General features: G+C 40.8%; 1 protein-coding gene across 1 annotated transcript in view; it reads right to left on the bottom strand.

The window, feature by feature from the left end:
* Positions 1-11,084: 11,084 nt before the first annotated feature.
* PLPP4 (phospholipid phosphatase 4) overlaps positions 11,085-13,254 on the bottom strand; it is a 182,808-nt gene continuing 180,638 nt past the window's right edge. The window contains exon 7 of the mRNA XM_077258745.1: positions 11,085-12,635. Within this exon, the coding sequence (XP_077114860.1) occupies positions 12,436-12,635 (200 nt within the window). The 3' untranslated portion in view covers positions 11,085-12,435. The remainder of the gene's footprint in view (positions 12,636-13,254) is intronic.

Here is a 13,254-nt window from a genome sequence, read left to right on the forward strand (position 1 = left end):
GAGACTTGTTAAATCAAATTAAGGATTGACATCTTAGAAAGACAAGTCCATTAATAATGTAAGTGTTTAGGCTACTAGGAATCCCGATCTGTACTTGTAATATGCAACACTTGCCCTTTTTTACTTCCTTAGGCTGAAAATAACAAACCACTTTTTTTTTTTGCATGGCATTTTTTCACAGCATTTTTATTATTTAATAATATTAACCCCACTACGGTCAGATCACGCTTCAATCTCATCCAAGTGTCATCTCTGCATTATCGTTTTTATCCTCCCCTATTTCCAAAACTCATATTTTTTATTTTTGCGTTTAACTAATAATACAAGCTCTTGTTACGGGATGAGTTTTAGTTTTTAATGACACAGTACAGTGAAATGGCAATTAAAATACAATTTCACATTTTTTTTTTTTTTTTTTTTGGGGTGGGGGGGGTTCATTTTTACAGAGGCCTTTATTTGGTAAAAATAATCTGGCTAAATAGAATGGAAGCAGTGTGCATCAGAAGACATGCCTCATCAGGATCACATCACTTAAATGACAGATATGGAGAGCAGCATTTAAGTGGCTAGCTCCCATAGGTTCTTTTAGAAGCAGGTGAAGGCTGCAAAACACAGTCTGTATTCACCGCGTATAGTGCAAACCCAATCTACTCTATACACATGTAAGGAGGTGATAGAGGCTGTCATATACCTCCCCCTCTTTGGACAGTATACACGTTAAATGCGTGCGGTTCCATAGTGTTTATGACTGTTTATGTATTCATGTAATGTTGCTATAATGTGTATGTACTGTACATGTATTCTGTACATGTATTATGCATAGGGTTAGGGAAAGAGACAGAGGATAGAATAAAAGGGTAGACAATTGTAGGGATAGAATAGTGGGGCACATTACAGAGAAGGAATGAGAGTGTGAGAATGGGCTTAGTTAGTATAAGGGGTTTTCCAGGCTGGGAGGAGCCACAGGTGGGTGTAGTGCAGGACAGTGGGAAATAGTGATGCGACTTCCTGGTTAGTCAGCAGAGCCCGGGCAGCCATGCCCCGGGCAAGGTGAAGTGAAAGAAGGCAGACAGATAGCCATGGGGGTGAAGTTGCTAAGACAGGAAGGAACCCCAGGCTGAGTGGCATGCAGGTGGTCACCATCTTAAACGGAACCATTCTAAAGAGGATCCGGGGCATACGGCCGGGATTGTGCGGAGCTGAGATGGCGAGCCTTTTACCTTTTCCTTTTAAAACCAGACAAAGGGAATGTGAGGAAGCTGGTGTACCTAGAGGCACGGACATCACGGAAGTGGTAGAGATTGCCAGGATGGGACAGGGAACAGGGATTGTCCAGTGAGACAGCAATTGCCAGGAAGGGACAGGGATTGTCCAGCAGTGCAGTAATTGCCAGGAAGAGCAGGGATTGCCGGGAAGACAGGGAAAGCTCCAGAAATGTCACTGTGTACGCACTGTGCCGCATCTGTAATGAAAGCCCTGTTGATGAGTAAAGTTGAACTGTTAAGAATGGCCATTGAATCTGGAGTTGTTTGTGAAACCCGTGGATGTGGAGCCGGAATGCCAGAAGCAGAGGGGACTCCAGCAATGAATGTGAGTGTTCTGCTGCGCACGTTGCACATGCAGCAGGGCGCCAGGGTGTGGGAACACTACAGCTTGTTGCCATGACTACTACCCTGACCGCCTTACATACACACACCCGACTGACGCCACACATGTAGGGTGAATGTCAGTAAGGGGTTATATAGTCAAGTATTTAAAAGTCTACATACAAAGGGAGAAGATTCAGATTAGATATTAAAAAACACTTTTTGACAGTAATGGTGATTAATGAGTGGAACAGGCAGCCACGAGAGGTGGTGAGTTCTCCTTCAATGGTAGTCTTCAAACAGAGGCTGGACAGATATCTGTCTGAGATGATTTAGTGAATCCTGCATTGAGCAGGGAACATGATCACCCTGGGGGTCCCTTCCAAATCTAACATTCTATGATTCTATGAAAGCTTTTGGAGTTGTAGCATTTTGTTAAAATCACAGCCATGCTATAGGAATGACATATTTTTAGACATTTTTCTCCTTAGAGAAACCGATTCAGAAAAAAAGTATGTTTAAACGCATGTTGTTAAAAATTAAAAACATCACAAAAATTACTGAGCAAAAATTATTATTATTTTTTTTTTCCCATAAACAGCACCACTCTTGTCCATAACTTGTATCTGGTACTGCACTTAATTCTTGTAGACGTGCAAGAATCTTAGTTACAGCCCAGATCCAAAAATTACAATATTTATGGAGAAAAAAATCAAGCTCTCTTTTTTTAAAAACCTAATTTTATTTCCTTGACACATTAAGATCTACCCTTCTACTGTATTCCTCCAACTTCCCCAAAAAATCCCTCTGTCCTTTTTTTCTAAAATGTTTCTTTTCAAACTGATTCCAATTTTACTATTCAAACTAATGTATATATACAGTACATATATATATATGTATATATGTATATATATATACATATATATATATATATATATATATATATATATATATATATATATATATATATATATATATATATACTTCCAAAAAGATTATTTTTTTATGGCACCTTTCAGTTTTTGTATTTAGGCATTAGGTCATGAATTTGGCGCAAATTAAAAAAATGGCTTCTTTCCTGTGATTAACCTTTTTTGCAAGGTTTTTTAAGCAAAAAGACATGCCTTTTTTAACAGATGTGACTTTTGGGAACATGTATGAAACTACACCAAGGTACTGGTAGAGAAGCTCAAAACTTTACAACTTTTTAAAAACTTGCAATTTATGAAGTAGGCAAAAACTTCTGCAATCACTAAACTCCACTCGCAAAGCTGAAAACAACAGGCAAACACATACAAAATAGACTTCAAAGAAGGCACAAACAGAATAATTAATTGAGTGCAAACAAAAAAGTTATAAAATGCAAAAAAACTAGTTAAAAAACAGGTGCACAGGTAATGATGAACCAAGGGCTAAGGCCACGTCCACACGTTCAGCATTTGGTCAGTATTTTACCTCAGTATTTGTAAGCCAAAACCAGGAGTGGGTGATAAATGCAGACGTGGTGCATATGTTTTTATTATACTTTCCCTCTGATTGTTCCATTCCTGGTTTTGGCTTCCAAACACTGACGTAAAATACTGAGTTACTGACCAAATACTGATAGTGTGACCGTAGCCTAATACTACATTACCACAATGAGCTTTTGGTGAGTTTTTTATGTTGCAAATTTTCTGCACCATTTCTGCCCCTATCAGTAAATTAGCTTACTTGCGTTTTTTATTGTGTTTTTAGTGTGTTTTCTCACATGCATTTTTCTCACATTTTTGACTCGTGCATTTTGTCTCTTATTTGTATGTCATATTTTAAATAAAGCCACTTTGTTTTTGAAACTTCCTGGTATTTGACTTTGACAAAACTGTATTGATATAGTCATGTGCTATTTGTTTTGATGCACTAAAGGTGGATTTTACTCATCTAATGCAAGTCTATGGGAAAAAAATCTGCACATAAAACTCAGCGTACCCGCAAAAGAAATTGATATCTTGCGTATCTGAAACATGCAACGGAGGTCAGCCTACGCTGAGTAAGGTCGGTTTCACATGTCCTGATATTTCTGGTACCGGAGATATCCATGTCTGTGTGCCCGTGTGTGTACTACGTGTGGCAACCGTGTGCCGCATCAGTACCACAAGGACAGCCGCCGGGGAAGAAGCGCTACAGTAAGCTGTCATCTTTGCAACATTACAACTATGTGACTGCAGACTTTTGAATCCTTGTTATTTTCTGTCACGCGACCGGTATGCATACTTCCGGCTGCATTCCAACTAGATGTGCGCAGTAGGGTTGTGCGACTTTTGCTTTTTTAGGATCGAGTCGGGTTTCGTGAAACCCGACTTTCTCGAAAGTCGCATCGTGTGAAATCGGCCGGTTATTGTGCAAAGTCGGGGGGCCGACCGAAACACGAAACCCAATGCAAGTCAATGGGGATTTTTTTTCTCTCTCTCTCTCTCTCTCTCTCCTCGGACAGAGTGTAAATCAGTACATTCCTCGGACTGTGTAAATCGCTACATCCAAAACGGTAGGATGGCGTTTATACCCCCACCCCCTGTGACGCCGCAGAAAGCAAGACAACACCTATGTTATCACGCTGCCCACACTCCTTCATTGGCTGAAAAAATGGCGGTTAAAGCGTCATACGAAACGCGACTTTGGCACGAAGATCGCCGACCGCATGGCCGAACCCACGCTGGGATCGGCTCGGGTTTCACGAAACCCGACTTTGCCGAAAGTCGGCGACTTATGAAATTGACCGATCCATTTCGCTCAACCCTAGTGCGCAGTATGTCTAGTCGGAATGTGGCTGGAAGCATGCATATCACATATTTGTGGTCACTAGACTGGTAGATCTCACGACCAGCACGAGAGACAATCCTCATAGCATGCTGTGCACATAATGTGAGGGTTCACACTTCTGTAGTCATATAGAGTGACTGTATGTATTTGTGATAAACCTGGACATCCCCTTTATGGCAGGCTGCAGAGGAGCATATAAAAAAAGTCAGAGTTTCATTCAGAAAACTCGGACAATTTTCATCTGATTTTCATTTGTGTGTCGAGATTTTTTTTTTGTTCTTGGGACATCCGAGTGTAATCCATTTTCATACATCTACATTAAAAAATGTACAGGATCAAATACATTTTCCTGAGTATATAATACAGGAAAGATAAATATCTTTCCGTCCAACGTACCTTAAATGGGACAGTTTCCATCCAAAACACATAAAAAACTCTATTGCCTACAGCCAAGCCATCAGATACAGTCGTATATGTTCCAACCCCATGGATAGGGATGAACACCTTGGTCGCCTCAGAAAGACCTTTTTGAATCAGGGCTACCATCCAAGAACAATTGAAAATCAGATCACAAGAGCCACCAGAATATCAAGGAATCACCTGCTACACTACAAATCTGGAGGTGCTAAGGCCTCTTTCACACTTCAGTTGTTTGGCGTCAGTCTAAATCCGCCATTTTCCTCAAAAAACGGATCCGTTTTTTTTTTCGACGGATCCGTTTTTTTTCCCCATAGACTTGCATTAGCGACGGATTGTGACGGATGGTCGTCCGTTCCATCCGTCATGCGACGGATCCGTCAAAATTTGGCGGACGTCATCTAGACATTGACGGTCATTGCAACGTTTTTTGTCTGCGTTGAAATGGCAGATCGCGACGGATCCGTTGCGTCCGTCATTTCATAGAATGGCCACCTATGGGCGACGGATCTGTCGCGACCGTCATTTCGGCGGATCCGTCGCCCCAATCCGTTTTTTCAATTTTTTTCAATTGCGCATGCTCCAAAAAGTATATACAACCCCTGAGTAACGGATCCGTCAAAAAAACGGATCCGTTACATCCGTTTTTTCAACTATTGTGACGGATCCGTCGATCCGTCATTATGTCGGAAGTGACTGACGCCAAAAAACTGAAGTGTGAAAGAAGCCTAAGGGGAGCTGCACGGAAATTACAACCTTTACTACAAAAAGATGCCCTCTTACAATCCATTTTTCCAGACCCCCCACTACTGTGTTTTAGGCAGCCCCCAAATCTAAAAAGCATCATTGTCAGAAGCTCCCTGTCCTCTCCAACAGCTGCAGGAACCTTTCCCTGCAATCAGAAAAAATGTAAAACCTGTCCATTTATAATGACCACGGACAAGATAAAGACCCCAATTCACATCAGGACTACAAGATACCAGGCACTTTCAGCTGCATCACATCTAATGTGGTGTACCTAATTATTTGTACTAAATGTCCAACTGGGGGTCTGTATGTGGGGGAGACAGGGCAGAAACTGAGAACAAGGATAAATTCTCACTGCCATACAATAAAAGAAAAAAGAATGGATCTACCTGTGGCAATACATTTTTGTATGTCTGATCATAGCACCATGGACCTGAAATTACTTGTATTGAAAGGTAGCTTCAAATCTCAGAGAGACAGGAGAATCTGGGAGTATAAGTTTATGACAACATTTGACACACTCAGTGCAGGAATGAATGTGTCGCATGGATTTATGTCTTTTTACATCAATTAAAGGGAACCTGTCACCCCGTTTTTTGAAGATGAGCTAAAAATAGAGTTAAATAGGGGCAAAGCTGGGCGTTACATTAGTAAATGCTAGGGGTAGGCCCCGGCACACATAGCGATTTACCAACGATCACGACCAGCGATACGACCTGGCCGTGATCGTTGGTAAGTTGCTGTGTGGTCGCTGGGGAGCTGTCACACAGACAGCTCTCTCCAGCGACCAACGATCAGGGGAACGACTTCGGCATCGTTGAAACTGTCTTCAACGATGCCGAAGTCCCCCTGCAGCACCCGGGTAACCAGGGTAAACATCGGGTTACTAAGCGCAGGGCCGCGCTTAGTAACCCGATGTTTACCCTGGTTACCAAAAAAAACAAACAGTACATACTCACCATCTGATGTCCGTCAGGTCCCTTGCCGTCCGCTTCCTGCTCTGACTGAGTGCCTTGCCGCGATCTCCATCTTCGCACGCGCGGAATCCCGCGGCCATTTTCCTGAAGCCCCGGGCAGCAGAGTGCTCCATCTGCGCACGCGCGGCCACAGGAAAGATGGCCGCGCCCACCGGTAAACGGCTGAATAGCGCAGATCGCGCTGTTTTTCATCACCTGGGCAGTGGATTCGCCTTTTGGACATGTGCACACCACTACGCCACCAACGTAATGATGAGCAGGATTCTGGGGGAGAAACAGTGCTGTCACCACGCCCATAGGACCAGACCAGCGTGAGTGACAGCAGAAAACGGCAACTTTACAAAGGTATTTCGGCAGCATAGGTGGGTAATAAAGGCACACAAAGACACTAATGTAACGCCCAGCTCTGCCCCTATTTAACGCTATTTTTAGCTCATCTTCAAAAAACGGGGTGACAGGTTCCCTTTAAGGAATTTGCTCTTCAGACCATGTGAGGTCATCATAACAGAACCAGACCCCAATCAGAGGACAACAAAATATTCACTCCTAATCTAGGAACTTTCCAATATTTATGGACACAACTGTATCACTTATCACTCTCCCATAATGACAGTTCTGTGCTGTGTTGTGGATAAATATGTGATTCTTCAGATGTATTAGTCTATGCCTGATGAAGAGACCTGAGTAGTCTCGAAAGCTTGCAATTTCTTACCATCTTTTCAGTTAGCCATTAAAAGGTATCAACCACTGAGGACTCTCAATTCTAAATATTTTTTTAAGTTTATAATAGAAATGTATCTGTAAAAATTGAGTGCCACATGGATGTTCTGTGTGGGATCCATTTTTTTTTACTCACCCATAGACTTGAGTTAATCAGTTTCATCCAAACTGCACAAGAAAGTAGTGCATGCTACGATATTTTTCTGACAGTCGGACTGAGAGAAAAATTGTTCACCTGAACAACCCTATTGATTGAGATTGGTCAGTGTGCTGTCCGCATGCTATCTCATCAAAAATTGGAGAGCACACGTCTGATTTATCCATTCGTCTGCATGAGCCCTAAGTCATGGATGAAAGATTGATGCTTCTTACAATGAGCCATATGTTTTTTTTCTTTGATAATCCAAAAGTTTAGAGATCTGAGATATTTCCTTAGAACTCTTCCCGGGTCTGTACATAAGCGCTGGGAAAGGATAAAGCAATCACAATTAGATGCGTTTACCTCATTTATCACGTATTACATTTTTAACATTGCAATCTAATATCTTGTAATTGCCTGTCAAACCCCCCAAAAAAGAATTAAATTCAAGAAAATGGTGAATGACAGCTGTGTCTCTATGTGCCCTATGCGGTTACATTTTCAACAATAGTCAGACTCGATCATTCTTTAACTCGAGCATTCTTTAGTTATAAAAACTTGTGCTGAGCTCAATGTAGGAGAAGCTCATTACTTGCAATTTCCTCTAAAGACGAGCCTGGAAAACGCAATATTCTATGAAAATTGTACAAATGACTTTTATTGGCAGTAAGTAGGAAACCCGTATTACCCTTTTTCAGGCAAATCACTGTCTCACGTTATGGAATTCAGTAGAAGGAAAATCTAAAGGAATGATAGCAGCCCAACATAGATAAAGTTAAACGAGAATTGTCCATTAAAATATAAATTGCATGAAATAGACATGTGATTGGAACATTTCAATCATTTGATCAAAAACACATCTTAAAAGAACACCCACAAAAAATTGCACACAAAAAAATAAAATTCCTCCCTTTTTTCTCCTCTTATTTTATCTCATCTTACAATTACATTAGAGAAAAATATAAAGAACATTTTCTGTGTGTTTCCCGATACTTAACCCAGTCCTCCACCTCTTTCTCACTGTTCTGCATGTGGCTGTAAGGCACCTGACTGCAGCAGAAGCCTCTCCCCTTTGAAGTAGAACAAAAGGTTACATAGCTTCATACCCTTTTTTAAAGACATCCGCCAGCTGCTACATGCTGCCCCATCCACAGCAAGCATCAGACTCTGGTTGCATGATTTTAGCTGTAAGTTTAACATTGAAAAGACAGAAAAACTATTTAAAACCCGCTGGGTACCGAACCACCTGGGAAACTAGTAGGACCGGCGGTTCCCCGGCGGCTTCTCCACATTGATGCCAATGATTTACATATTTCTCTTTTCATGCATTGGTAGGGAGAGACTTGTCACACCAGGGCAGAAGGGAGAAGCCACTGGGGGTTTGCCTGTCCGACTATTCTCGCATGTGGCTTGGTCCCTGGCGGCTTTTAAAGTATCTTTTTCCCTGAAATACTACAGCTCTTCAGAGTTTATTTATTTCACTCACTTTTACAGCCCCATTAATTACACAGCACTGATATCAGCATCGTTGTCCCCATTGGGACTCACAATCTAAATTCCCTATCAGCATGTCTTTGGAGTGTGGGAGAAAATGGTAAAACCTGGAGAAAACCCACGCAAACACGGGGAAGGACATACAAACTCCTTGAAGATGTTGTCCTTGACGGACAACCCTGGACACCAGTGCTGCAAAGCAACACTGCTAACCACTGAGTCTCCATACTGCCCAGTTCAACATATATGGCTGAAATAATGCAGTCAGTGTCTGATACATGCTGCTCGTGGATCAGGAAGCATGTATCAGTTGTCAGGTTTCCTTTAAGAAAGTGAGGTTTTAGGCAGCCTCCAGCTTAAAGAAGCACTTGTATCAAAGTATTTATTCTCTTAGAGTAGCACAATCCTCATATTATGTAGCACTCTGTACTTACAATTGCTCATTTTGCCCTTCTACCCAGTTAAACAGTTAATTTCTCTCTTTTCCATTTGGTCTATGACGTCACGTGTTTTAAACAAACTAGCTGAATCCTTCTAAGCTCTGTGTAGAAACATGAAGTCTCTTGTCCGTTCCTTTATCATCCCCCTCTTCAACTCCTGACCCAGCTGCTTTTTTTGCAGTGATGACTCATGCAGGGAAAAGAGACTTCCTGTTTCTACAGCTTAGAAGGAGTCAGATAGTCAGTTCTGAATCACGTGATGTCATAGACCTGATGGAAAAGAGAAGAATTAGCTGAGTAGAAAGGCAAAATGAACAATTGTAAGTACACAGTGCTATATAATGTAATGACTGTCATATATTAAGAGGATGAAAAATTTGACAGGAGGAGGTAGAGGCGGAGGAGGAGGAAGAGAGCTTCTTCCAGATGGAATTGATTAGCAGGAATTACCCTGTTTGTACCCACTTGGATTTCTAACTGCCTGGCTGTTTCAGGATCATACAGAAAACGCAATTTTTCTGGCAAAAGATTTTAAAACCTAAGTCAATTTTGGCTGCTGATTACGAATATGAACTCCGTTTTTGGCTATCACATCAGGATTTCAAGATATTTTCAATTTTTTATGAAAATTACTCCTAATGTTTTATGATAAAAACACATGATTTTTGTATATTTTTAATCAAGGAATAACAAAGATTACAAAGTCTATGTACAGCAAATCAAATATACTTACAGAATTAAACTACAAAATATAAAAACACATATATATGGCACACAGATGAATGGCAAATGGCAGTTATTAGAACTTTCTTTTCTTGGCTGATCTGTGATGTTCAGCTTCTGGGTTGTCTCATCAAGCTCCAGCAATAGTCAGCCATCATATGTGAGTCCCACCAGCCTGGATACCGTTCTTCCATTGTTTTAATGTCCTGATGAAAATGCTCCCCTTGTTCCTCGCTCACATCCTCAAGGTTCTCTGGAAAAAAGTCCAAATGGCTGTGTAAAGAGTGAATCTTGATCCTCATTCTCCATCCAAGATTTCGCAGACTCATTAGTAGCTCTTCCACAATCTCTTCATAGTTGTCTGCTTTCTTATTCCCTAGAAAATTCTGCACCACAGTACAAAATGCATTCCAAGCTCTTTCTTCTGTCTCATTCATTGATGTGATAAAATTTGGGTCTCTCATAAGTGTTCTTATTTGAGGTCCATCAAATATTCCAGCCTTTTTCTTCTCTTCACTAAGACCAGGAATAGTTGAACATATATAGTTAAAGCATTCTCCACTGTGATTGAGAGCTTTGACGAACTGCTTCATCAATCCAAGTTTTATGTGTAAGGGAGGAAAGACAATGTCCTTCCTATCCACTAGAGGATCATGGATGACATTCTTATCGCCAGATGCCAAACTCTGTCGCTGAGGCCATTCAGTTTTCACCCAATGCTCTGCTGTAGCTCTACTGTCCCAGTAGCACAGAAAACAAGGGTGTTATCATAACAAATGGGAATTATGCATGTTCAAAGAAAACAAAGATATTCTCACATTTATTGGGAGAGTAAATGAAAACTAAATTTACCTTAGTGAACCGTATAAACCGGCACTTTTCATACACTACTTATATTTATCATGGAATTCATGAAAATGGGCTATATACCTGTAGCACAAAAACGTGATGTGATAGAGAAAGTATAAGATCAGATTTGAATTCAGCACCCTCAAATTAGTCTAAAACTGTTCTTAAAGTCCATGCCAGAATTTTTTTTTTTCTTGTAAACCAGTGTAATCAAACCAGTCAGTTTCTTTTTTAAATTAAATGTTTCTTTTTAGGTAAAATCTTCCTTTAAAGACTACCTAGCTCCAGTCTGATGCTGCTATTCTTTTCTGAAATAAAAAGGGATGTCCCAGACTGGTGTTTTCTAAATATCACCTAAAAACAAAAGTGATCTCAAAAGTCCCTAAAGGACCCAGCTTGCAAACAAAAGTGTTGTCCAAACTTCTAGCATGTGGGAAAACTACAAGCAGAGCAGGATATCCCAAACTTTTGCGGCCCCCCTCGCTGCAAAAGATCTCGATCTCGGGTTTTATCACGAGATCTCACTGCACTTAATCAGAACAGGCGCATACTTTAGAAAGAGGTTACCGAATGGTAACTGTTATAATCATGTTACCATAAAGTCTGTACCATTGTTGGCGTAGTTTAAAAGAGAAAAAGTTCATGACAATATGTGAGATCTCGCTCTTTCAAAGCAAGGGCCATGTAGGGTTGAGGCATTAAGGACACTTGAGACCACTTTTGCTAATAGGTTATATTTCTAGAAATCATCAGCTTATTCTTTCATTAAATAAAAAAGGCAGCCCCAGACTGGTAATAGGTACTCTTTTAGTATGTGGCTTTGTATTCCATGCAGGAGTGAAATCCTTCTCCATGTTTACAGCTTACCATTACCAACCAATAGGTGATTATTGCACTCCCAGGATATGATATCAGTGATTACGAGAAAGCTTCACATGCATCAAAGAATTCTTACGCTCAATCCCAAAATTACACAGGACATCATAATCAACTACATGCATGGACATTTAAATATATCTATCATTTCATTTTTTTATCAGTGCAAAACATCAAAATGTCAATGTTGAAATTTAGAAAAACCTGTGTTACACAGCAACACAACAGTAGACATCAGACATGTACAATGAAGCTACAGGAATGTGGGCACCTCCAAGGACGAGCATGGTACCGGACATCTTATGAGTCTGCGGAAGTGCTTCACTGGTTGGAGCAAAGATTTCTGCACTGTGTTTAGTAAGAAAACACAAACCTTCAATGACAAGCTGGTAAAATGATCTTCTACGAAGACCATAAAAATGAGCCAGATGGCATCAGAAGGTGGACGTTACAAAATGTGGACACACAGCACCATCGTAAAACTGTAGCACATATTCTGCATGGAGATGTAGATGATATTATACCTCTGTAATGTGGGTAGACATTGTCATTGCATTCATTGTAGAACTGCTGGTCACATAGATACAATGCCTGGTTCTGTACACACAGTGCAGGAAACCTGTCAAAATGAGGCTGTGTGTGGCTTCAAGTCAAATGAGACCACTCGCTGGTCATACGGGGCCCTCTGTCATTCCTTCATGCATTAAGCTGTCATTGTTCTCAGTAGGTGTTGGTTCCTCTTTCTTTTGGGTGATAACTTGACGAAGGCATATAGAGGGGCGGTGGCAGGAAGAATGCGTCAATTCTGGGTAATGTTGCCGGTAACAGATATAGGCCAAAATCAGACCGATCACGCCACCTACGAAAGCATCTGGAAAAAAGGAGATAAAAACGTAATTTATTAACATTATGGTATGTGGATTTATATGACAAGAGGAGGAGTCTGAATTTTTGGTCAATAGTTCAGCTATCAGCTAAGTGTGACCACAAAGTACAGACCAGGGGGATTGGGTAAGCAGCATTAGCACTGGAGCTGCTTGGCACTGCTGAGAATATTACTTCTTTTAGTTTTCTTTTTTGTTTAAACCAGTCTGAGCCGTTTAAAAAAAATATTCTGCTGGTCAAGCCCTCTAAACTTACAAACTAAAATCTTCTAAACTATGAAAAGTGGTGCAAGTGGCTAAAATATATGTATAGTTTTCATTTGAACATAAGCGTTTCTATGTTTAGAGACTAAAAACAAGCTCTGTGTAGTCTGATTCTGCAATAATGCTCAGTCATTAAGTGAGATGTACATACTGCCCACCTTTCCCCTTGAAGACACAAGAACTCTTATGGGGTATAATGTGAATTGTGATATGTGTTTTTAGTAATGGTGTTGTGTTCTGCTCGAAAGTAGGGAGAGTTAGTTAATGTTTTGTACAGGTGTGAGTAGGTTGCAAGATGCAGTAACGGGCCGGAAGCAGAACAAGGGTTAACGTGGGGTTTAC

The sequence above is a fragment of the Ranitomeya variabilis genome, chromosome 4 (assembly GCF_051348905.1).
Source record: "Ranitomeya variabilis isolate aRanVar5 chromosome 4, aRanVar5.hap1, whole genome shotgun sequence".
NCBI lineage: Eukaryota > Metazoa > Chordata > Amphibia > Anura > Dendrobatidae > Ranitomeya > Ranitomeya variabilis.